General features: G+C 36.4%; 1 protein-coding gene across 11 annotated transcripts in view; it reads left to right on the plus strand.

The window, feature by feature from the left end:
- Positions 1-22,781, plus strand: part of CCDC171 (coiled-coil domain containing 171) — a 312,701-nt gene that overhangs the window by 30,134 nt on the left and 259,786 nt on the right. For 8 of the 11 annotated variants that reach the window (XM_045470282.1, XM_045470285.1, XM_045470284.1 and 5 more), the window contains 3 exons: positions 1,334-1,524; positions 3,547-3,678; positions 13,637-13,783. In XM_045470282.1, the coding sequence (XP_045326238.1) occupies positions 1,334-1,524; positions 3,547-3,678; positions 13,637-13,783 (470 nt within the window). The remainder of the gene's footprint in view (positions 1-1,333; positions 1,525-3,546; positions 3,679-13,636; positions 13,784-22,781) is intronic. The other 3 variants (XM_045470288.1, XM_045470291.1, XM_045470287.1) reach the window with 1 other exon arrangement.

The raw sequence follows: 22,781 nt of genomic DNA on the forward strand, positions 1-22,781 counted from the left end.
GTCGGACGCTCAACCGACCGAGCCCAGGCGCCCCTAACTTAGGTTGTTTTAAGGATGAAATGAAAACAAAACAAAACAAAAACAAAAAACCAAAAGTATTTTATTAAGCACGTGGGACTGAACAAATGTTAAGCTGTAGTCATTGTAAAGGTTCTGGTCCCTAACTGGCCAGCTGTCTTAGGTTATTGCCATCGGTTGGAAGCATTTTTGATTACCTGTGGCATTTAATAACCACACCACTACCTGGAACTTAGGAATATAAGAATTGAAAGGCACTAGATATACAAGTTAATGACTTTTATTTAATTATGAGGAGATTGAAGTCCAGAGAAGATAGGATGTTATTTTCCTGATGTCAAGTGATTTCAACAGACACTTTACAGAGGAAGATAGAAGAATAGCCATTAATGAAATTAAACATTTTTTTCTTTAAGTTTATTTTTGAGAGAGAAAGAGAGCAAGCACGAGTGGAGGAGGGGCACATAGAGAGGAGACAGAGAATCCCAAGCAGGGTTCGTGCTGTCAGTGCAGAGCCTGATGTGGGGCTTGAACTCATGAACCATGAGATCATGACCTCAGTTGAAATCAAGAGTCAGACGCTTAATCGACTAAGCCACCCAGGTGCCCCAAACCCACATTTTTTCTTAAAGGATTTATTTATTTAAGTAATGTCTACACTGAGTGTGGGACTTGAACCCTGAGATCAAGAGTCTCATGCTCCACTGACTGAGTCAACCAGGTGCCCCCCCCCCAAAAAAAAACCCCACAACATTTGACTTATTTTCTTGAATAGGAGAAAAAGCAGTAGAATGTAGCTGGTGCTATAGGTACACCTAAACTTGGGCATGCTTCTAGGAATATGTCATATTGGGGCGCCTGACTGGCTCAGTCGGTTAAATATCTGACTTCGGCTCAGGTCATGATCTCATGGTTTATGAGTTTGAGCACCGCTTTGTGTGAGCCCCGCTTCTCTCTCTCACTCCCTCTCTCTCCCTCTCTCTCCCTCTCTCTCTCTCTCTCTCTTTCTCTCTCTCTCTCACTCGCACCCTCACTCTGTCTCTCAAAAAAAAAAAAAAAAAAAAAAAAGGAACATGTCATACTATTTCATGGCAAAATCACCATTGTCTGGAGGGGAAGAAGAGACTAGGAAATTAGAGAATAGATTGTTCTGAAACAGTGAGCTTTCCTAGAGCTTACTGATGTGAAGTGGTTAAATCTTTTGTCCTAAGATCACGCTGTAAATGGAATCAACTCCAACGCCTAGGTGTTTGAACTCCTAGGGATTTAATCTGTGGTTGGAAATATACCTATTATTCTTTTATATTTTTAACAGCTCAGAATACAGAACTTCAGGGAAGGGCAAATGAGATCGAGAAAGCATTCCAGACTTCTCAGCTGAAATGGAAAGAAGAGTGCAGAAGATTTGAACGTGATTTGGAGGAGAGAGACAATATAATTCAAAATTGCAATCGAGAACATGATTTACTTATGAAAGAAAAAAGCAGACTAGAGAAAACTCTACAGGTAACCTTATTTTTATAAAGGAAATTTTCTATATTCATTGAGATGTGTTACATGTTATTTGAAGTTATCCTTGGAAAGGAAAATAACTACCAGAAATCAAGAAAATCTGGTTTCCTCTCACCCACCCTGTCTCTTTCCCTCTCTTTCCTTTCAGGAGCATTTTTGTGGGTCTCTTTTGTAATATGCTTTAGCAATACGTTAATATGTACACTGCCTCTTTTATGAAAAACAGTTTGAGATCTCTGATCAAACTAAAAGAACTCAATTTATGTGGGATTATAAGAAGATGAGAACCCATAGCCCTTTAGGTCCAGTAGCATGAAAATTTAGACTTTTAGAAATGTGGGCCCTAGATTTAGGTCTGAATATCTAATAGATACAAAAAATATTTATGTCTCTGATGTAAACTTCATTATCTATGTAGAGCCCTTTCTATTTAGACATGACATCAAAAATATTTGATGACCTTTTACTGAGCTATTTATTTTCCCATTTTTTCCTTTTTTTCTTTTTCTTTTCTTTTTTTTTATTCTCTAAAGTAAGACTTAAGGTTGAATTTGCCTACACCTTAAAAGATAGCTTTTTGATTGCTTATATTTGCCATTTTTTTTTTGAAGCACCAGTTTAAAGTAAAAAATACATGATAGAAATGCTTTATATTTGCCACTGGCATATATGGCTTTTCGGAATTCTGGAAATCTTTATTAAAAGTAATTTTACACAAGCATTTAGTCAGTGTGAAAGTTTCAGTATAAGGGTTCCATGGCATTGTCAGCAGATCTTCTGATTTTCTCCATGTCAGACACAGTTTGTCTCTTGTCTTTGTGTGATGTTCCCAGACCGTAGAACAGTGCCAGGTATGTGCAAGGGCTCCCTTAGTAGCTGAATGGGGGGAGTCTAGGTGCCTACTGGTGCTCCAAGTCCCTGGGTGGCCCTGTATAACCTTACGTCTTGCGGCTACGGCTATGTGGAAAGAAACATAATGGCAGTAGCCTTCCTTAATAGTCCATCAGCCTGCACCTCAAATTATAAGATCTTTCTGTGATCTTGCCTAGCTACTGGATAGGAGAACTCTGCTTAATTTTATGCTATTGGCTTTGAACTGATCTGCACAGACTTTGCGGGTATTTGGGGTTGAATAGGAGTCACACTATTTCAGCAGAGGGGAAAAAGCTCGGGTCCCTTTGTGATGGTTTCCGTTAGTGAAAGTTATAAGGGTAATCTTTATTATGCAGATCCCTTCTGTTTATTTAGACACAGAAGGCTTCTTCTCATATAAGCCACAGACTCTTTCTCCTTGTGTTAATGGGAACTTAGTTTTAAACCCTATAGATTAGAAAATTGGGCTTCTTGGAGAACCTGCATTTTATATTTTTAAGAGTTTGAGCTAAATTAGATCTTGTAAATGTAGTACAACTAGGAAAACCCAAAAGAAAAACCTTTTGCAAGTATTATCTGTAGAACTAGAAATTAGTTGCAGTCCAAACCTTAAAAATTTTTTTTTTGACTTTTCAAATTTTTAACATTCTGATTTGTTGCACAAAACTCCTTCCTTTTCACCTTTGGTAAATACAGGTTCTCTGTTAGATTTGTACGTAAATTACCAGGAATAATCCAGTTTGTTCATAGGTAATTAGATCTTTACATGTTACCTACTTTACGTGTAGATTTACATATAGATTACATATAATCTACTTTGTTTTTGTCTCTGTGTCATATCATTTTGTTCAAACCTCTGAAGTTAAATTTTTTAGAGAAATTGGGTTAAACATATGCCTCTCTCTCTTTCTTTCTCTCTCTCTAACGTTGTTTAAATTAAATGGATAACCTTAGTTTCTTATTCACATCTACATTCTGATGATCAAAACATGATATAGTTCTATTAATAATTTTAACATAAATTATAATGAGTTTTAGCAGTCTGTAGATAAGGCGAGCCCTTTGTATGCTTAAATTGGGGCTGAAGGAAGAAAGATGACTTTCACTGACCTAATAGTAAAGCAAGATTTTATTCATATAAAGGAAGCATTGGAAAAACATCAGCAGGAGAAGAATGAGATGGAGTGTCATATCAGGGAGACAACATTGGAGGAGTTTAGATTACAAGCAGAACAATGGGAAGCAGAAAGAAGAGAGTTACAATTTATAGTACAGGTATTTAAAAAATAATAATTCAGTTCCTTAAATGTCTTTTTAATGCTTATGATATTAAAGCATTAGTGCAATAGTTGGCTAGCTTACTCAATGCAAAAATGATTCCTAGTCTTTGATTTCTGGAAGGCCATGTTTCATTTGTAGTTACATGATAATATGGGCAACTGTTACCAGTAGATACTATAAGAATTAGAGTAGGGCGACTTCATTGCACAAATTATGTGATTTTGAGAAGGACATATATACATTTGGTATTTTATTTTTCCAATTTAAAATATGCGATGGTTCACTTTAATAGCATAAAGAAATAGAATAATTGGATTTTAGATATTAAAGGATGCTTATAAGTTAATATAGCATAGTGATTTTTCAACTCTTTTTGTTAAGAGCAAATTCTTTTTTTTTTTTTTTCTTGCTTTTTACGAAGATCATATTCTTAATTATGTTCTATTTACTCCTTTTTTCCAACACACAGAATCCCCAAGGCTTCAAATAGTCCAGTTGGAAAATAACTGATTACATCCAACCCCCACCGTAGATGAGCAGATGGAGATTTATGATTTACTCAGATCATAGACTGAGTAATTAATGTGGGAAAAGGCAACCAGTCACCAGATTCTCACTCTGGGGTACTTTGCATTTTATTTCAGGAGATTACACATAAATTATTTTGAAGGGAAGACAAGATAAATTCAAACTGTTAATTCACTAACCAACTAACTTAAAATTTAAAAGAAATTTTTGTCATTTCTTCTTTACTTATTTTTGTATAAGGCATTTTTTCTATATAAACCAACAAATTGAAATATAGTCTTTGTACATGTCCAAGATACGCATTCTTCACAGAATGAAAAATATCCATCTAAAAATTTTGGAGTAGTTTTGTGTTAGAAACAACTGTGCAAGACAAAGGCAGCCAAAAACATGCAGAGAATAAAAGCCACCCTATTTCTTTAAGAGTAAAAGCTGGCAGTAAACAGTGGAAATACTGGATTTGTTGTATATGTAAGTATTCAAAATACCAACAGATACCCAAACCTTTGGTCTTTGGGCAATGCTTTCCTTACTAGTTACCCCATCTGTAGAATCTGGTAAAACATTACAATCACTCTGTAGACCTCTTGGTATTCTTAGAGTTTGATTGTAATTTGTGTAGTTCACTCATTCATTCATTCATTCATTCATTCATTCCTTAAGTACACACTGAGTTTCTGCTATGGGTATTGAGGATACAAAATTGAGATACGATTTCTGTCCTAGAAGATTTTAAAGCAGAGAGATATGTAAAGAGAGAAAATATATTGTAATATAATAAAGTTTTGAACAAAATTCTATGGGATCATAAAAGAGAAATGTATTAACTGCCTAGGAGAATGGGGAAACCATCACAGAGTAGATGATATTTGAACTGTTGATAATGTTAAAGCCTACCTAAAACAAACAAGTAAACATTAGTAAATGAAAATAACCTCTTCATTTCTAAACACTCAGAAATCTCCAGTGCCCCCAATCAGTAGCCTGAAACTTATCAAATATGATTCAGAGACCTTTATATTTAAATGTGTGGATGATGCGATTTATTTATTTTTATTTATTTTTTTTAACATTTATTCATTTTTTGAGAGACAGAGAGAGAGCACAAGCAGGGGAGGGGCAGGGAGAGGGGGAGACATGGAATTCGAAGCAGACTCCAGGCTCTGAGCTGTCAGCACAGAGCCTGATTCGGGGCTTGAACTCATGAAACGCCAGATCATGACCTGAGCCGAAGTCGGATACTTAACCGACTGAGCCACCCAGGGATCCCTGGATGATGTGATTTAGATGCGATTTCTAAGTCACTGAACTGTATGTCATTATACCAGACTTTGTATTATGAAGTACTAAAGGAATATGGTACCAATCTTTTTCTTTCTTTGTTTCTTTCTTTTTTTTTTTTTTTTTAAGATTTTATTATTTCTTTTAAGTAATCTCTATACTCAACGTGGGGCTCAAACTCACAACCCTGAGATCAAGTCGCATACTCCACTGACTGAGCCAGCCAAGGAGCTCCTGTATCAGTCTTTAATTATTATGTATGGGAAAGAATAGGGAATATACTCCTAGTTACTACCACCTTTTGTAAGATATATTTTTTATTTTATTTATTTATTTATTTATTTAAAAAAAATTTTTTTTCAACGTTTATTTATTTTTGGGACAGAGAGAGACAGAGCATGAACGGGGGAGGGGCAGAGAGAGAGGGAGACACAGAACCGGAAACAGGCTCCAGTTTCTGAGCCATCAGCCCAGAGCCCGACGCGGGGCTCGAACTCACGGACCGCGAGATCGTGACCTGGCTGAAGTCGGACGCTTAACCGACTGCGCCACCCAGGCGCCCCTGTAAGATATATTTTTTAAAGTTTTTATTTAAATTCCAGTTAGTTAACATGTAGTGTAATGTTTGCACAAGATAAATTTTATTGTATTTTATAACTGAAATGTTCAGAGCTCAGTCTCTCACTTTCTTGTCCTTTTAGCATTAACAAAAGAAAACTGTCTTTCCTTTTTAAAGCAAATTTAAGAAACTATTCATATTTTTAAAAGTCCTTTTTTAAACAACTTGTGGGCTAGATTGAAATTCTCTGCTCTCCCTATTGGCTGTTGATGGGTTTAGGTTTCCATCCTATAATTAGATGTTAGTATGGTATAGTGTTCTCTTTGTGTAACTAACTCTCTAAGGGAATTCAGTTTTTAAAATAAGTTAAAAAAAAAAAACAAACCCTTCTAAGTGAAACCCCATCTTTAACAGACAAAGCAGGTGTAGTATTTCTTTCATCTGGGCTTTAGAATTCAGACCCACTATAAAAAAAATCTTAATTTTATGCCATGTCTCCTTTCTTTCCTAGTAATTGAAACGCTAAATAGAGGTGTACTTCTCTGGAATATTAATTGGAACTCTAGTACAGTTACCTCATTTTAAAAAAGTGTTTCTCTTTTTTTAATGCATGCCCTTTTTTGATAAACATAAAAATTCCCCATCTTTCTTTAGCATCACTGAAATATCAAAACAAATCAAAGGCAAAAAGCCCCCACCAAAACAACAAATCAAAGCCAATTTAATTTAAAAACAAAGTATTAATATTGATTTTGAAATATATTACCTTTTTTATCTTTATTAAAAATTTTAATTTAAAATGGCCATTTGTTGTGTGGTTATTAGGTTTTCTTTATTCCTGCTATAGCAATGTGAACTTTGAGGATGCTTATTTGTTCTAAGCTTTTCTATTGTAGACAATGTGGGACAGGCAGTAAAGGGTTGTTTGTTTTTTTTTTTTTTTTTTTTTATTAAAAAAAATTTTTTTTTCAACGTTTATTTATTTTTGGGACAGAGAGAGACATCGCATGAACGGGGGAGGGGCAGAGAGAGAGGGAGACACAGAATCGGAAACAGTCTCCAGGCTCTGAGCCATCAGCCCAGAGCCTGACACGGGGCTCGAACTCACGGATCGCGAGATCGTGACCTGGCTGAAGTCAGACGCTTAACCGACTGCACCACCCAGGCGCCCCAGTAAAGGGTTGTTTTAAACCACCGTGCCCTTTTCTTTGTCATTTTTCCAGTTCATTTCAACGTATAAGTTACCAGTAGGATGGAAAGCATTTGGAAGACCAGTGTATATTTTTACATATTTATTTTGTTTCCCAAATTCTATAACTCAACCAAGGAATAAAATGATCCTTTCCTTCTTCGTTGACTAAATTTGGTTTATGTATCTAGTGATTAAGGGGTAGGAGAGTTTGTAATGGCAAAGAGTATAAGAAATGTCAATTGAAAATTATACTGTACCCTAAAGACAGAGGGGGAAGAGTGGGGAGCAGTGAAAGGAGATATTAGAGCAGACTTAGGCCATCAGCAGGCTGCGTAGTAGGGATTGGAGGGCAGTGTGTAGAGGTTGACCTGGTGGGCATGACTGTGACCTGGAGATAGCTTGGAGAAAGCCACATGGACAGGAAATATTTCAGATCATTCAGAGATGATCTAGACCAGCTAGGAGCATTTCTTTGCAGTTTCCTAGGAAACTGCCCACCAGGGCCCCATGTAAGCAAACGGCATAGACAGTGACTCTGGCATTGATACTGCCTGTTATTTTCAAACGGGAAATGCCTTTATACTCAATTTATAAAATTACTATATATTGTGCTCATTGTAAAAATGCCCTAATTTAGGGAAACTTAAAAGCAAAAGTGAAGGTCTTACGACCACTCCTCGAGTCCCACTCCTTATCTGAGGGTATATAAACATATATCATTGAATTACATAAATGGAATTATATTCTTCAGTGTGTTTGGTGTCCATCTTTTGATATCCTTATATTATTCTTATAGGTGTCTGCATGGTTTTCTGCTATGTGGACATTCCTAATATATATTAAGGAATCCCTTATTGATAGACATTTCATTTCCCTCGAAAATTTTTTGCTCTAGTTAAAAATGATCTGGGGGTGAGGGGGTGCCTGGGTAGCTCAGTCGGTTAAGTGTCCGAACTCAACTAGGGTCATGATCCTGCGGTTCATGAGTTTGAGCCACACGTTGGGCTGTCTGCTGTCATTGTGGAGCCCACTTTAGGTTCTCTGTACCCCTCTCTGCCCCTCCCCAACTCGTGTGTGCACACAAGTTTAAATAAACATTAAAAGAAAAAAAAAAAAAGATTTGGAGCACCTGGCTGGCTCAGTCGGTAGAGCATGCAGCTCTTCGTCCTGGGGTTGTGAGTTCAAGCCCCATGTTGGGTATAGAGCTTTTAAAAAAAAAAGAAAAGAAAAAAAAAAAAAAGCTAACATTCCTGGCCATATCTTTGAGCTGTTGTAAAGTTATTGAACTGTGTAAATGCCTACAAGCATCACTGCTTTGGTGTGCAAGTTTATGGATTTATAATTATGATAAGTACTACACAAAGTTAGTGCCATTTTATACTGTATGGCTGCAAACACTATTTCTGATTGTAGAACTGTGCTGGCTTTGCAGATTTAGGGAAGGACAGCTTGTTCTGGTTCTTTCAGGAGATAAGCATTACTAAGTTAAGGTGGTAACTAGCTAAATTGATATATTTCATAAGGTAAGAAGGAGGGGTACTTTAGCTCTGATAAGTTTCTTTTTTTTCTCTGATATGTTTCTAACTATACTCATCATTCTTCAGACTTGAAACTGTATTTTGGAGTCTGAGAAATGTTTATATGAGTACAAATGAAATTAATACTTTTTGGGCTATGTTTCTGAAAGATGTGGAAAGAAAGCAAGTTTATTTTCTAATAGCACAATGTGGTTTTCTGGGTTGGTAAATGTCAGTTCAAAAATAAGCCTCATTTTAAAATATTTTAAGTTCAACACCTCCCTCTAGTGGAAGAAAGAAAAATTCCTTCAATTTCCATTGTCTTTAATTATGATTTGGTTACACACACGCACGCGCACACACGCCACACTTACTTTTTCACTGTAAGCTTTTTGTTTTATTAGAAAATAAATTCTGTGACAAAATTTTTTAAAATTTATTTGAAAGGAGAAAACTAATCTTGATATATAAATGCATGAACTATTTTATAGCTCTTTTGGAATTTTCTTGTATGTTATAATGCATCCCAGACTTGGATTGTGTTGATAGCACCATAAACTTAAAACAAATATTTGAACATACAAAAAGTAACAGGGATTAATATAACCAGTACCCAATATAACCTACCAATGCCATTGATATAACTAATATTTACCATTTAGATCGTGTGTTTGTCATATTTGTTTCAGAATTAAAAATAGATGAGCAATAAGTTGTTATATTATTTAAGACTGTTTTTTAAAAATGTTTATTTATATATTTAGAGAGAAAGAGAGAGAGTGGGGGGGATGTGGGGGGAGGAGCAGAGAGTGAGGGAGAGAGAGAGAGAATCCCAAGCAGGCTCTACGCTGTTAGCACAGAGCCCAACTTGGGGCTCGATCCCACAATGTTGAGATCGTGGCCTGAGCTGAAATCAAGAGTAAGACATTCAACCAACTGAGTCCCCGAGGCTCCCCAGAACTTGCCATTCTTACAGAGATTTCACTGATTTTCTTGAATAAGTGCTTATTGGATTATTGCAAGCCTATGGTTAATTTCCAGTTATGAGAAATTTTATTTTGGCATTTTTTGCACATGTTCTTGCTGCTTTTATGGAGGAAGAATTTTCGGCAGTCCTTATACTCTGCCATTCTGAAATTACTTCTGTTCTCTGAAGATATTGTCAAGTTTTATTCTCTTTATATGTGTTTCTCTCAGGTTGTTTTTCCCCTTTCTCCTTGATTTAGATTTCATCTTTTATGTTGTCCCCCCCCACCCCCCATAACTTTTTCATATGTTTAAGAGTTGGGGACAGAAGAGCTTATTAGAAGCTCTGAGCGTTTGTATTTGTTTTTTCAACTGTGATCTTCACTGTAGGGTTGCCTGGCTAGGTATTTGAAATAGATACATATATAATTCTCCGACCTACCCCAAATAACTTAGCAAGAGGCAGAAAGTAGAAAACCTGATAGAATCAGTGTCAGAATTCCAGGTTATATTGCTTCACCAATAAGCAAAAAGAACCTCCAAGGAGTAAATAATTTCAGTCTTATATGAACTCCGACAGAGAATGGAAAAATCTTGATAACGTACCAAACTGATAAATCTCTTAAAACAGTTTTTAAATTAATTAATTAATTAATTAATTAATATTTTTTTTTAGAGAGAGAGTGAGCACGTGTGAGCAGGGGAGTGGGGCAGAGGGAGAGAGAGAGAGAAAGAATCTTAAGCAGGCTCCATGCTCAGCACAGAGCCCAACTTGGGGCTTTATCCCATGACCCTGGGATCATTACCTGTGCTGAAATCAAGAGTCAGAACTCAACCAACTGAGCTACCCAGGTGCCCCCCATGTTTTTATGGAGCCTAAAAGTAGGCTCCACACCCAGCGTGGGGCTTGAACTCATGACCCTGAGATCAAGAGTCCCACATGCTCTACTGTTTGAACCAGTCAGGCACCCCCCAAAAACTGATAAATCTTGATGCTAAATTGACAAAGATACAAGAAAAGATAATTATAACCAATCTCACTAATGAATATACACACAAAAGTATTATATAAAATATTAGCCAACTCAATGCAGCAAAATATAAGAGATATAAAAAGCCTTTATGCAATAAATGCCAAGTGAGTTTGACATCAGAAAATTAATCAGTGTAATTGTAAATTAATGTAATCCCTTAACATGTAATATAAGTTTCTTGGATATGTAAATAGAATTCCTATAAAATCTATACTATATGCAGAAAGCAGCTTTTAAAATAAAAACTGTGCGTATGTTTTTATATCCATATTCAAGAATATATAGGAATTGTCACATAATATTAGTGACTATTTGACCTCTGCATTAAAACTGATTGTTAGGTCAGAATTTCATCTACATATTGAAAGACTTTTATTTAAAAGCTATTTTACCGTGTGTAACATTTAAAATAGGTCAAATATCATAAAGTTAAAATCTCACCAATAAATATAATATGTCCTAACTGATCCTTCATTGATTTTCCAGTTGTTCTTTTTTTTATAGGATTAAATTTAAACTGTCATGGAATGATGGACATGCTCTTTGTTTAGTGTAATGAAATAATTGCATGTTGTCTTTCTGTGCTGTTTATCAATAGGATGGGAATCACAAGCTATATTTTCTTATAAGTAAATTTCCTGAGACTTCCTGGATACTTTAGTTTCTTTGCTTTTTGAATAAATACCGTTTGAAATAATTGCCATCAACTAGGATATAAGCATTTTTTGGTTATAGACTTGATTTTGTTTTTATTTCAGATTATTTGGTTTACTTTGTGATTAACCTTGTAAATGGCTGTTTATTCATTTAAAAATACACGTAGGAATTTGTGTGGACGATAGAAAGTTCGAGATTATATGTCAATCAAGAGGGCATATAATTTAACAGTGGATTTGGATTAATGCTGGTAGTATTGACTGCTTGAAGGAGGGGGACCTATCCTCCAGAATAATAATAGTATCTCATACTTGTATAGTGCTTAATGGTCTTAAAAGTACTATTGTATGTGAAGGTACTGTTATGATGAAATTAGATTACATATGGCTATTTATAAACCCATTTATTCCTGAATCCATCCAGAGTGTTAGTAAAAACTACGAGTGCTATCTGCACAGTGCTGGCACACTTTTACTCTGGTACCCAGCTTTGCTCTTATCTGTGGTAGTTCAAGGATTGAAAATATGTAAGTAGGTGGACTTCTGTATATGAAGACGTTGCCATTCCCAGAAGAAAATAATTCTTAAGAGTTCATGTGTAATCAGCTACAGAGTAGTAATCTCATGAATGAGGGGATGTGGAAAGACGAAATTAAATTATGTTTTGTTCTTCATCCTTTGACTGTGGACTGTACTGCTGGGTACTTTCCAAATTAGAATCTTTTATAGAGAATTGTATTTGATGCTTGCGACATTTTCACTCAGTCTCTGGTGACATCATTTGAGTGGCTAGTAATACTTGAAACCATAAAAATATGTATTTGTGAAAGTCCCTGAATAAGATTGTGCTGGTGGGGGCAAGGTGGGAGAGAAGCCTTTGTCAGAGACCTCAGTGAGAATGATGAATCTAGACACGTTACTGTGGAAAATACCTTTGATACGTGTGTTACTTTATGTTTGAATTCTCACAAAATTCACCTCTGTCTGATTTCTGAGTTTAGTTGGAAAAGGGGATTGAGAGATTTAAGTAGAAGACTACCTGATGTTATCCTTCTTTCAATAATACAACAAAGAGTTGAAAACTTGAAAGCTGAAGGAAATGAAACACAGCCACCTAGTGGATGCAACTTTAAGAGCTATAACCATAGTTAAAGTACCATGAGCTCACATAAAAATCTCTCCAGGGTCATTATTAGGCATTCAAGCTAATCATTTCTTATCACACAAAAGGGCAATGTACATTTGTATTACAAAATATATATATTTTTTTCAACGTTTATTTATTTTTGGGACAGAGAGAGACAGAGCATGAACGGGGGAGGGGCAGAGAGAGAGGGAGACACAGAATCGGAAACAGGCTCCAGGCTCTGAGCCATCAGCCCAGAGCCCGACGCGGGGCTCGAACTCACGGACCGCGAGATCGTGACCTGGCTGAAGTCGGACGCCCAACCGACTGCGCCACCCAGGCGCCCCTGTATTACAAAATATTTTAAAATTTTAATGAGAGGGAAAACATTGCATATGGCTGTTGGACTACAGCATTATGTAAATAGCCTCAGAAGTCAATTGAACTAGCATAACATTATAGAGAGCTGTACACATTTTCAACTATAACATGTATTAATCAGATTTTTAAAATGTTAAAATTCCAGTAGTGTGTTTTGAACACGTGTATATTCTGAAACATCGCTGGAATATCTAGACCCCTCTTGCCTATAAGGGCAAGTGTCTATAAGACCCTTGAACAACATGGGTTTGAACTGCATGGGTCCACTCACATGTGGATTCTTTTCAATATGTTGGAAAATTTTTTGGAGCTTTTGGACAATTTGAAAAAAACTTAGAGATGAACCGTGTTGCTTAGAGATACTGAAAACATTAAAAAGTTAGGCATTTTAAGAACACAGTATCTAATACACGTAACATACAAAATATGGGCAGTAGACTATTTGTGTTATCAGTAAGGCTACAGTAGACTACAGTCAACAGCAGGCTATTGGTAGTTAAATTTTTGCAGAGTCAAAAATTAATTAATTAGTTAATTAATTAATTTTTTTTTGACCGTGCATGGGTCAATGTCCCTAACCCTCATGTTGTTCAAGGGTCTATTGTGTAAATTAACCTATTGTGGTCGAAGCACAGATTTAGTTACTCGTGGTCTTCTATAAAATAAATTTTTGTCATTGTTGGCTTATAAACTTAAATGAATTATTTTCCAGGAGCAAGATAATGCTGTGCAAAATATGCACAAGAAGGTAGAGAAATTAGAAGCTGAACACATGGACTGCTCTGACCTTTTACGGCAACAAACGAGTGAGCTTGAATTTAGCACTCAACGAGAAGAACGTCTTAGGAAAGAGTTTGAGGTATATTTTTCTCATTCTTTTAAAACATATGTATGTTGGGGCACCTGGGTAGCTCAGTTGATAGGGTGTCCGACTCTTGATTTTAGCTGAGGTCATGATCCGAGGGTCGTGGAATCAAGCCCTGAGTCAGGCTCTGTGCTGAGCATGGAGGCTGCTTAAGATTTTCTCTCTCTCCCTCTGCCCTGCTCCCCTGCTCACGCTCTCTCTCTCTCTAAAATAAAAATGAAAAAAACCCCAAACATATATATGTTATCCAGTCAGTAATTTAAGGCCAGAGAAGGTTTTACTCTGTAATAAAATATAAAACTAATTTTTTCAGCATTTATTTATATTGAATATTTGGATTCTTTGAAAACATTGTGTCTGAGTAAATTATATTTTTCCCCTAATTTTTAAAATCTATCCATTTTTAACAATTCTCATGGAGTATTTGGAAAATATGAGGGTAATTGTTTAAACTGTAAGGTTGAGGAAGCAACACAGGAAAGGTTTTTGCACACATAATATTAAATTCTAATTTTGTAGTTTGAATCCTATACTAGCTGCATGGTTTTGTGGGTAAGACTTTAAATGGGAAAGAAGCATCAATTGACAAATTAAAAATGTGATTTTTATGAGAGAATGATACTGATGATCAATTTAATTAATTTTTAGAGAAATCTATTTGTTCATTCTTCTTTTTAAAATTTCCTTTTGTTTGTGGGAAATGAAGTATTTCAACAGATGAAGAAGTTTTGTTTTAAACATAATTTATAATTGTCATTAGGTAAATAAACATTTATAAAGAGAATTCAATGATAAAATGCTCGAGATGCTCTGGTTAAACTCACTGCTGTCATTTAACGTTCTGGAAATTTTAGCCAAAGAATATATGATGGAAGAAGAGCAATAAGAATTATTATTGTGGGAAAGAAGGAGGTATGACTCTTAATTATTTTCAGATGATACACTTATACCCTAAATAATCAAGAAAATCTACTTTAAAAATATTAATACTAGTAAGAACATTCAGTAAGGAGGCCAGAAAGAAAATAATATGTAATAATTATACGTACATTCTTATATAGCAGCAATAATCAGAGAATAATATATTTAAAATATTTAAAAAGTTTTCTTCACAGCGACAAAAATAAGAATATAATCAACTACAAACACCTTAAAAGTTACAAAAAGTAACTGAGAGTCTTCAAAGAAAATGGTGAGAACACTAACCATTTTGGGAACACTCAACCCTATAATGATATGAATCCTCCCTAGGTTATATTATGGGGTAAAACAGTTCCAATAAAAAAATTCAGTGGAATTATTTGGGGAAGATAGATTCAGAAATTCATGTTGAAGACTAAAGAGCTATCCGAGAGTCTCTAAAACATTTTGATAAGGGTAATGAGCGGGGGCTTACTATTTCAGAAGTTAATATGCATTATAAAGCTTTAGTATTGTATTGCTTGTGGTTATTTGGTCGTATGCAATAGAAACCAACTTTGGTTAGCTTAAATAGGGAATTCAGTGAAGAATATGGGAATCATATTTGCAGAATCAGGATGAAACCTGGGGAATTAGGCTCAGAAATGAATCCCAGAGCATCTCCAGAAAGCTTGGGAACAGAAATGATGGATGAAATTGAGATGAATTAGTATCCATAATTTTTATTTTATTTATCAATAACAATTTGGTATCATTTGTTTTGTACTTTTATTTAGGATTCAAGTCCCAGAGAGAAAATATTTGACTGGAAGAGGTAGTTTGCCCCAAATAAATCTTTCTCAGTTCTACTAAAAATAAAGCTCAGGGGCACCTGAGTGACTCAATCGGTTAAGTGTCCAACTCTTGATTTTGGCTCAGGTCATGATCTTGTAGTTCGTGGGTTTGAGCCCTGTGTTGGGCTCTGCATTGATACTGCAGAGCCTGCTTGGGATTTTCTCTCTCTCTCCCCTCTCTGCCCCTCCCCCCACTTGGACCTCTCTCTCCCTCTCTCTCTCTCTCCCTCAAAATAAATTAATTAAAAAAAAAATTAAAGCCCACAGAGCACCTAGTTGGTTAAGCATTGAATTCGGCTCAGGTCATGATCTTGCAGTTCACGAGTTCAAGTCCTGTGTTGGACTCTGTGCTGACCTCAGAGCCTGGAGCCTGCTTGATTGGTGACTCCTTCTCTCTCTGCCCTCTCCTGCTGGCACTCTCTCTCTCTCTCTCTCTCTCTCAAAAAAATAAGTAAACTTTAAAAACATTAAAAAAAAAATTAAAGCCCCAAAAAGAAATTTTTATAAAGAAAATTAGGGTCCAGTACCAAAAGAAGGGGAAAAGAGATTGTTGAGTGGCTAAAAAGTACGGTAACTCTAAGAGCAGACTAATGGCATAGAATTGAAAGGCTGGTAGTAGCCTTGTTGAATCTATATAAAATCTAGTATCTTAAATCAGTGAGGATAGGAAAGATTATTCAGTGAGTCATGTTGAAACAATTGGTTAACTCTTTGGGACAAAATATAGTGAGATTCCCATCTTACATTATATTCTAAAATAAGTTCCAGTTGGATTAAAAAAGAGTAAAACATTAAAAACTGATAAACTAAGAAGAAGAAAATTTAAGTCCTTTTGCTCTCTGAGTGCAGTATGACTTACTACTAATCGTAAAAGCAGAGGAACAAAATCATAAAGAAATGGACTTATAGCTTTGATTATAAAAAATTAAAGTAATATACAGTAATACCTTGGCTTGTGAGCATAATTTGTTCCGGAAACATGCTTGTAATCCGAAGCACTTCTATGTCAAAGCGAACTTCCCTATAGGAAATAATGGAAACTTAGATGATTTATTCCACAGCCCAAATATATTCATATAAAAATGATTACAATACTGTAATATAATACAAAATAGCAGAGAAAATATGAAGAAAAATAAACCTACACTTAACTTTGAAAACCTTCATGGCTGGTGTGAGGGAGATAAGAGAGAGAAGGGTTTTTGTGTAGGACAACTTTCACTATCACTAATGGAATCACTGCTATCTGTTGGCTCAATGGAATCTTTGTCTGCATGGGGGCCCTTGTATATGCTCGCACGGATGTTGACTTCAGTATAGTATTAATAAACTCTTGTCATAGACTGTATTTAATGTAACTGGCAATAAGGCAGCAGAGGAAAGGGTCTATATCTGCAGGCAGCCTGACCTAGAACCAAGCAAAGCATTCCTAAGCTTACTCTTGAATGGAAAAGGAAAGGACGGTCCATAGGTGCTCTGAAGTGACAAAACATACTCTGGTGCCAGTTGTGGACACACCTGCCAATGTTCTGAAAAATCACTGATTTCTGCCAAACACCATGGCCTGAGATCAGGCATCTGAACATGGGAGATCACCCACAATCCTGCAGTGAATGACAGAAAGAGAGAGAGAGAGAGAGAGAGGGAGAGAGAGAGAGAACCATTGGCTTAGTTGTGATCATGTGAGTCTCGGCATCAAGTACTACTTGTATTGCAAGACATCGCTCATTTATCAGGTTAAAATTTATTAAAATGTTTGCTAATCTTGCGGAACACTCGCAGAAGGAGTTGTTCGCAATCCAACATTTTACCGTATAAGTAAATTCTCCACTTCAAATAAAGTAAAAAGGCAAACAAATGAGAAAAATATTTAGAGGAAGAGGTAAATAAAACTCTATCTCTGTATCTCTCTATGTAAATCCCACACTATCTGATGAGAAAAAGGAGAAAACCTTTTTGAAAAGAAAAATCTACCAAGGACATCAAAGAAGATGTGAAAGATGTTCATATGGACAACAAACACATGAAAAATGCTTAATCTCACCATGATGTAAGAAAGGCTATAACAGTCATTATGCTAAGATTAAAGAAAAAGAAAGCACCCCGTGTTGGCGAGGGTGATTTTAAAACTTCCTTTACCTTGCTGGTGGGAGTGTAAAAGTACAAAGCCTTGAAGGAGGTCCATTTGTCGGTGATCCTTTGCTCATTCTCATCATCTCTGTAAGTTTTCTTGGTCCTCTGTTGTTTTCAAACATTGTTTTACATGGAAAGCTTTAAACAGATTTTAAAAGATGAACAGAATAGTATAATGAACCTAATGTACCAATCACCGGCTTCAACAATGATTTATATATGGCCAATATGTTATCATTTATACCCCCAGTCACTTTCCCCCCTTCTATATTATAGTGAAATGAATCCCAGGCATCAGATTATTTTAACCATAAGTATTTCATTGTGACTAAGAAATAAGGGGTCTTTATTTACAGCCACATTATCAATATCAAACCTGAATTGACAGTGATTATTTAATTCAGTCAAATATCCAGGCATTATTCAGATTTCAAATTGCTTCATAAACAGCAAAAACGTGTGTAAGATTGGGGTTTAAGTCAGAGTTCCAATTAGGTCTGTACATTACAATTGGTTGATATGTTTTGTGAATCTCCTTTTTTTTTTTTATTAAAAAAAATTTTTTTTTAATGTTTATTTATTTTTGAGAGAGAGCGAAAGAGAGACAGAGTGTGAGCTGGGGAGGGGCAGAGAGAGAGGGAGACACAGAATCTGAAACAGGCTCCAGGCTCTGAGCTGTCAGCACAGAGCCCAACGCAGGGCTCGGACCCACGAACTGTGAGATCATGACCTGAGCTGAAGTCAATTGCTTAACCAACTGAGCCGCCCAGGCACCCCATGAATCTCCTTTAATCTACAGATTCTCCATCTATAGTTTTGTTGTTCCTTGTATTTGTAAAGACTCCAAATTATTTGTGGTATAGAGTTCCCACTGACTCTGCAGTTGCAGAACATCAAACATAAATAATGTTTCTTAGTATAGATCTTTTTTATTTAATGCAGGGGCCGGGCCGGTGAGCATTTTAGTTAGGAAACTCATGTCCTTCATTTTGAGGAATTCTCTTGTGTTATTTCTTCATGATTTTTTCCTCAGGGTTTTTTTGTTTTGTTTTGTTTTTGTTCTTTCTCAGGCTTTTATTATTCAAATGTTAGACCAACTGCATTGATGTTGTACTTTTTTTTTTAACCTTTCTGTTGTCTTTCTCTTTGTTTTTTACTTATTGTGGCTTCTTGGGAGATTTACTTGACTTTACTTTCTAATATTCTAATTGAATATTTTCCTTTTTATTTTTAATTTCTGAGAGCTCTGGTTCTCTGTACCACTTAAAAAATTTTTTTTTTTTTTTACATTTATTTATTTTTGAGAGACAGAGAGAGACAGAGCACAAGCAGGGTATGGGCAGAGAGGGAAGGAGACACAGAATCTGAAACAGGCTCCAGGCTCTGAGCTGTCAGCACAGAACCCAACACGGGGCTTGAACTCAGAAACCACGAGATCAAGACCTGAGCCGAAGTCAGTTGCTTAACCGACTTAGCCACCCAGGTGCCCCTTTCTGTACCATTTTTATAGCATCCTGTTCCTATGAGTACTGTATTCATTTGTTTATTCGGTATTTGTAGAGAGTTTTAGGCACACTATGGTGCTTGAGGCATAGCAGTGAGCAAAACAAAGTCTCTTCCCTCTTGAAGCTAACACTCTAGTCAGGGAGAATCACACATTAAATGAAACAAAACATGATAAGCCCTGTGGAGAGTAATAAATCAGACTAGGGGAAGTAATGAGTGATGGGACAGGATGGTTACCCTTTTAGGGTAATGTTCATGGAAGGCTGACTTGATAAGATGGTATTTGAGTAGAGACCTAAAGGGACAGCCATGTAGATACCTGGAGGAAGAGCATTTGAGGTAGAAGGAAGTACAAAGGCCTTGAGATGTGAGTGTGCTCCGAGTGTTTGAAGCATAGCAAGTAGGCCATTGGGACTGACATGGAGAAGCTAGTAGGAGATATAGAAAGGCAGGCAGATTTTCTAGCCTTGACAGTCTTCTGTAATTCATTGTAAGAACTTTGGCTTTTGTCTGAGTGAAATGAAAGCCATTGGAAGGTTTTGAGCAGAGGCTTGATATACTTCCTCAGATTTGTTTGAAAAGCATCATTCTTTATACTCTTTGGAAAATAGCTTGTAAGAGACCATTTAGGACACTATTAAAGTCACCTAGATGAGATATATAGCATAGAGGAGGGGGTTGGATTTGTATGTATTTTGGATGATGGAACCAATAGAATTTGCCAATTAATTGCATCTGGCTTGTGAGAAAAAAGGAGGGAGTAAAGGAGAATGCCAGAGATTCTGGCATGTGCAAACAAGTGAATGGCATTGCCATTTACTCAACTGGCAAAGAGTGCAAGTGGTGTAGATTTGGGAGTGGTCAGGATTTTGCTTTTAGGTATGTTAGATAGGCATGCCTGGTAGACATCCATGTGGAGATTTTGAGTAGGCAGTTCGGTAGAAGTGTGGGGGATGGTAAGGAATTTTGGGAAGTATTGCATTGTGGAACTTTGAATGTTATAGGTCTTCTCTCTGTGTTGTTATAGTTTCTGCAGAGTGCTCTGCTAGTTTGCTCTGTGGTGGTTATAAAATGGAAGAAGGACATGGAGGGAGAATTCACATATCATACTGTTCAGCACACAGACTTTCCCCTGGTTTCAGTCTTGTGTACTCCCCTCCCCACCCCCTCTCTGTGTATTCCTATGTCCAGCCTCTGGTTCAGATTCACATCCTTCAGCTGATAAACCTCAAGTGTGTATGGTGGTTAGGAAGGAGTAGTTGTTTGGCTACTTGAGGTGGAGATGAGTGTCTGGACGTTAAACTTCTAATGCTGATGGTATTTAAAAAATCTTTATTGAAATTCACCCATCAAGCATCCGACTCTTGATTTCAGCTCAGGTCATGATCCCAGGATCGTGGGATCAAGCCCCATGTTGGTCTCCATGCTGATTGTGGAGTCTGCTTAAGATTCTCTCTGTCTCTCTCTCTCTCTGTCTCTCTCTCTCTCTCTCAAAGAAAAAAATAAATAAATAAAGGAACATTTTTACCACTCAGGAAAAAAACCCATTTCTCTCAGCCCTAAGCAACTGCTACTCTGCTTTCTATCTCTATAGATTTGCCAATTCTGAGCATTTCCTATGAATGTCATCATGCAATATGTGGTCTTTTGTGATTGCCCTTCTTCGTTTAGCATGACCGTTTCCACAATTCATCCATGTTGTATCATGTATCAGTACTTCATTCCTTTTTATTACTGAATAATATTCCATCGTATCATATACCACATTTTGTGTATACATTTCTCAGTTGATAGGCATTTGTGTTGTTTTCACTTTTTAGTATTATGAATAATGCCTCTATGGATATTTGTGTACAGGTTTTTGTGTGAACATGTTTTCAGTTTTCTTGGATACATACCTAGGAGTGGAGTTGCTGGGTCATGTGGTAACTCTGTATTCTATTTTTTGAGGACTGTCGCACTGTTTTGCACAGTGCTGGCACCGTTTTGCGTTCCACCAGCAATGTATGAGGGTTCCAGTTTCTCCAGATCCTCACCAGCACTTGTTATTATCAGTCTTTTTGATGAAAGCCACGCTGGGTGGTGCGTAATAGAATGTTATTTTGGTCTTGGTTTGCATTTCTCTAATGACTAATGATATTGAATACTACTTCATGTGCTTGTTGGCCATTTGTATGTTATCAGAGAAATCTATTAAGATTCATTGTCCATTTTAATGGGTTATTCATACCGTACAAATGTCAGATGTTAATAATAAGGGAAACTTGGTGTGGGGTGTATAGGAACTCTCAATGATAATGCCACGTGTGAACGTGGCAAAGATAAAATTACTCACCTATGGTCTAATTTTATGTAAAGTTAGAGAACAAATAAAAAATCAGATTATATTCTAAATAATATTTTTAGCCTATTTATCACTTGTGATGAACATTTTTTTCAGGCCAATGAATTCGGGAATATATCATCATATTTTAATTATCATTTAAAAATATTGTGTGGCTTATGGATGGCCTATTAAAAGATTAGAATAAAGTCTGAATATGCTTAGAATTAAAAAAAAAAAAACACCTTATTTAGAAGTCACTTTAGGAAGTGCCTGGCTGGCTCTTGATCTCAGAAGAGCGTATGACTCTTGCTCTTGGGCTTGTGAGTTTGAGCCCCACACTGGGTGTAGAGCTTACTTAAATAAGTACACTTTAAAAAAAAAAAGTCACTTTAGGATGTTATAAAACCCTATGATCATCACTGAAAATATTTTAATTGCCTTACAGGTGTGAAGAAATACTACATAACAGTGATTTCTGTCTTTTTTGTTTGTGTGTTTTGTTTTGTTTTGTTGTTGTTGATAAAATTCTTATAAAGCCAGTTTTGACTGAATTGAGGGAATGTCTAATGCCTAAACTTCAGGATTTGTTTTTGGATAACTTAGTATTGACTTTTCCTTGTAAAATAACTTGCCCCAGTTTCTTCTTTTATTGATTGATGTTGTAGACATAAAATTGTTTTAGCGTAGTTTTACTTTATGGTTTTCCTTAGCTACCCTGTAATTACTTTTGGTAATAACTAGGTCTCTGCTTGTGGAGAATTTGAAGCTTTGAAGTGTAGTCCAGATAGTCTCAATTTTTATTCTGTTCATAAGAATTTTATAAGTGGACAATATAGTCCCCTGACTCATCTACAATTCTTTATATTTAAACATTTAAGGGGCGCCTGGGTGGCGCAGTCGGTTGAGCGTCCGACTTCAGCCAGGTCACGATCTCGCGGTCCGTGAGTTCGAGCCCCGCGTCGGGCTCTAGGCTGATGGCTCAGAGCCTGGAGCCTGTTTCCGATTCTGTGTCTCCCTCTCTCTCTGCCCCTCCCCCGTTCATGCTCTGTCTCTCTCTGTCCCAAAAATAAATAAACGTTGAAAAAAAAAATTAAAAAAAAAAAAACATTTAAAATTTTAAATTAAAAAAATTTTGCTTTATATGGGCACCTGGGTGGCTCAGTTGGTCACGCATCTGACTCTTGATGTTGGCTCAGGTCATGATCTCATAGTTTGTGAGTTTGAAACCCGCATCAGGCTCTGCGCTGATGGCACAGAGCCTGCTTGGGATTCT

This window comes from Leopardus geoffroyi, chromosome D4, assembly GCF_018350155.1.
Source record: "Leopardus geoffroyi isolate Oge1 chromosome D4, O.geoffroyi_Oge1_pat1.0, whole genome shotgun sequence".
Taxonomy (NCBI): domain Eukaryota; kingdom Metazoa; phylum Chordata; class Mammalia; order Carnivora; family Felidae; genus Leopardus; species Leopardus geoffroyi.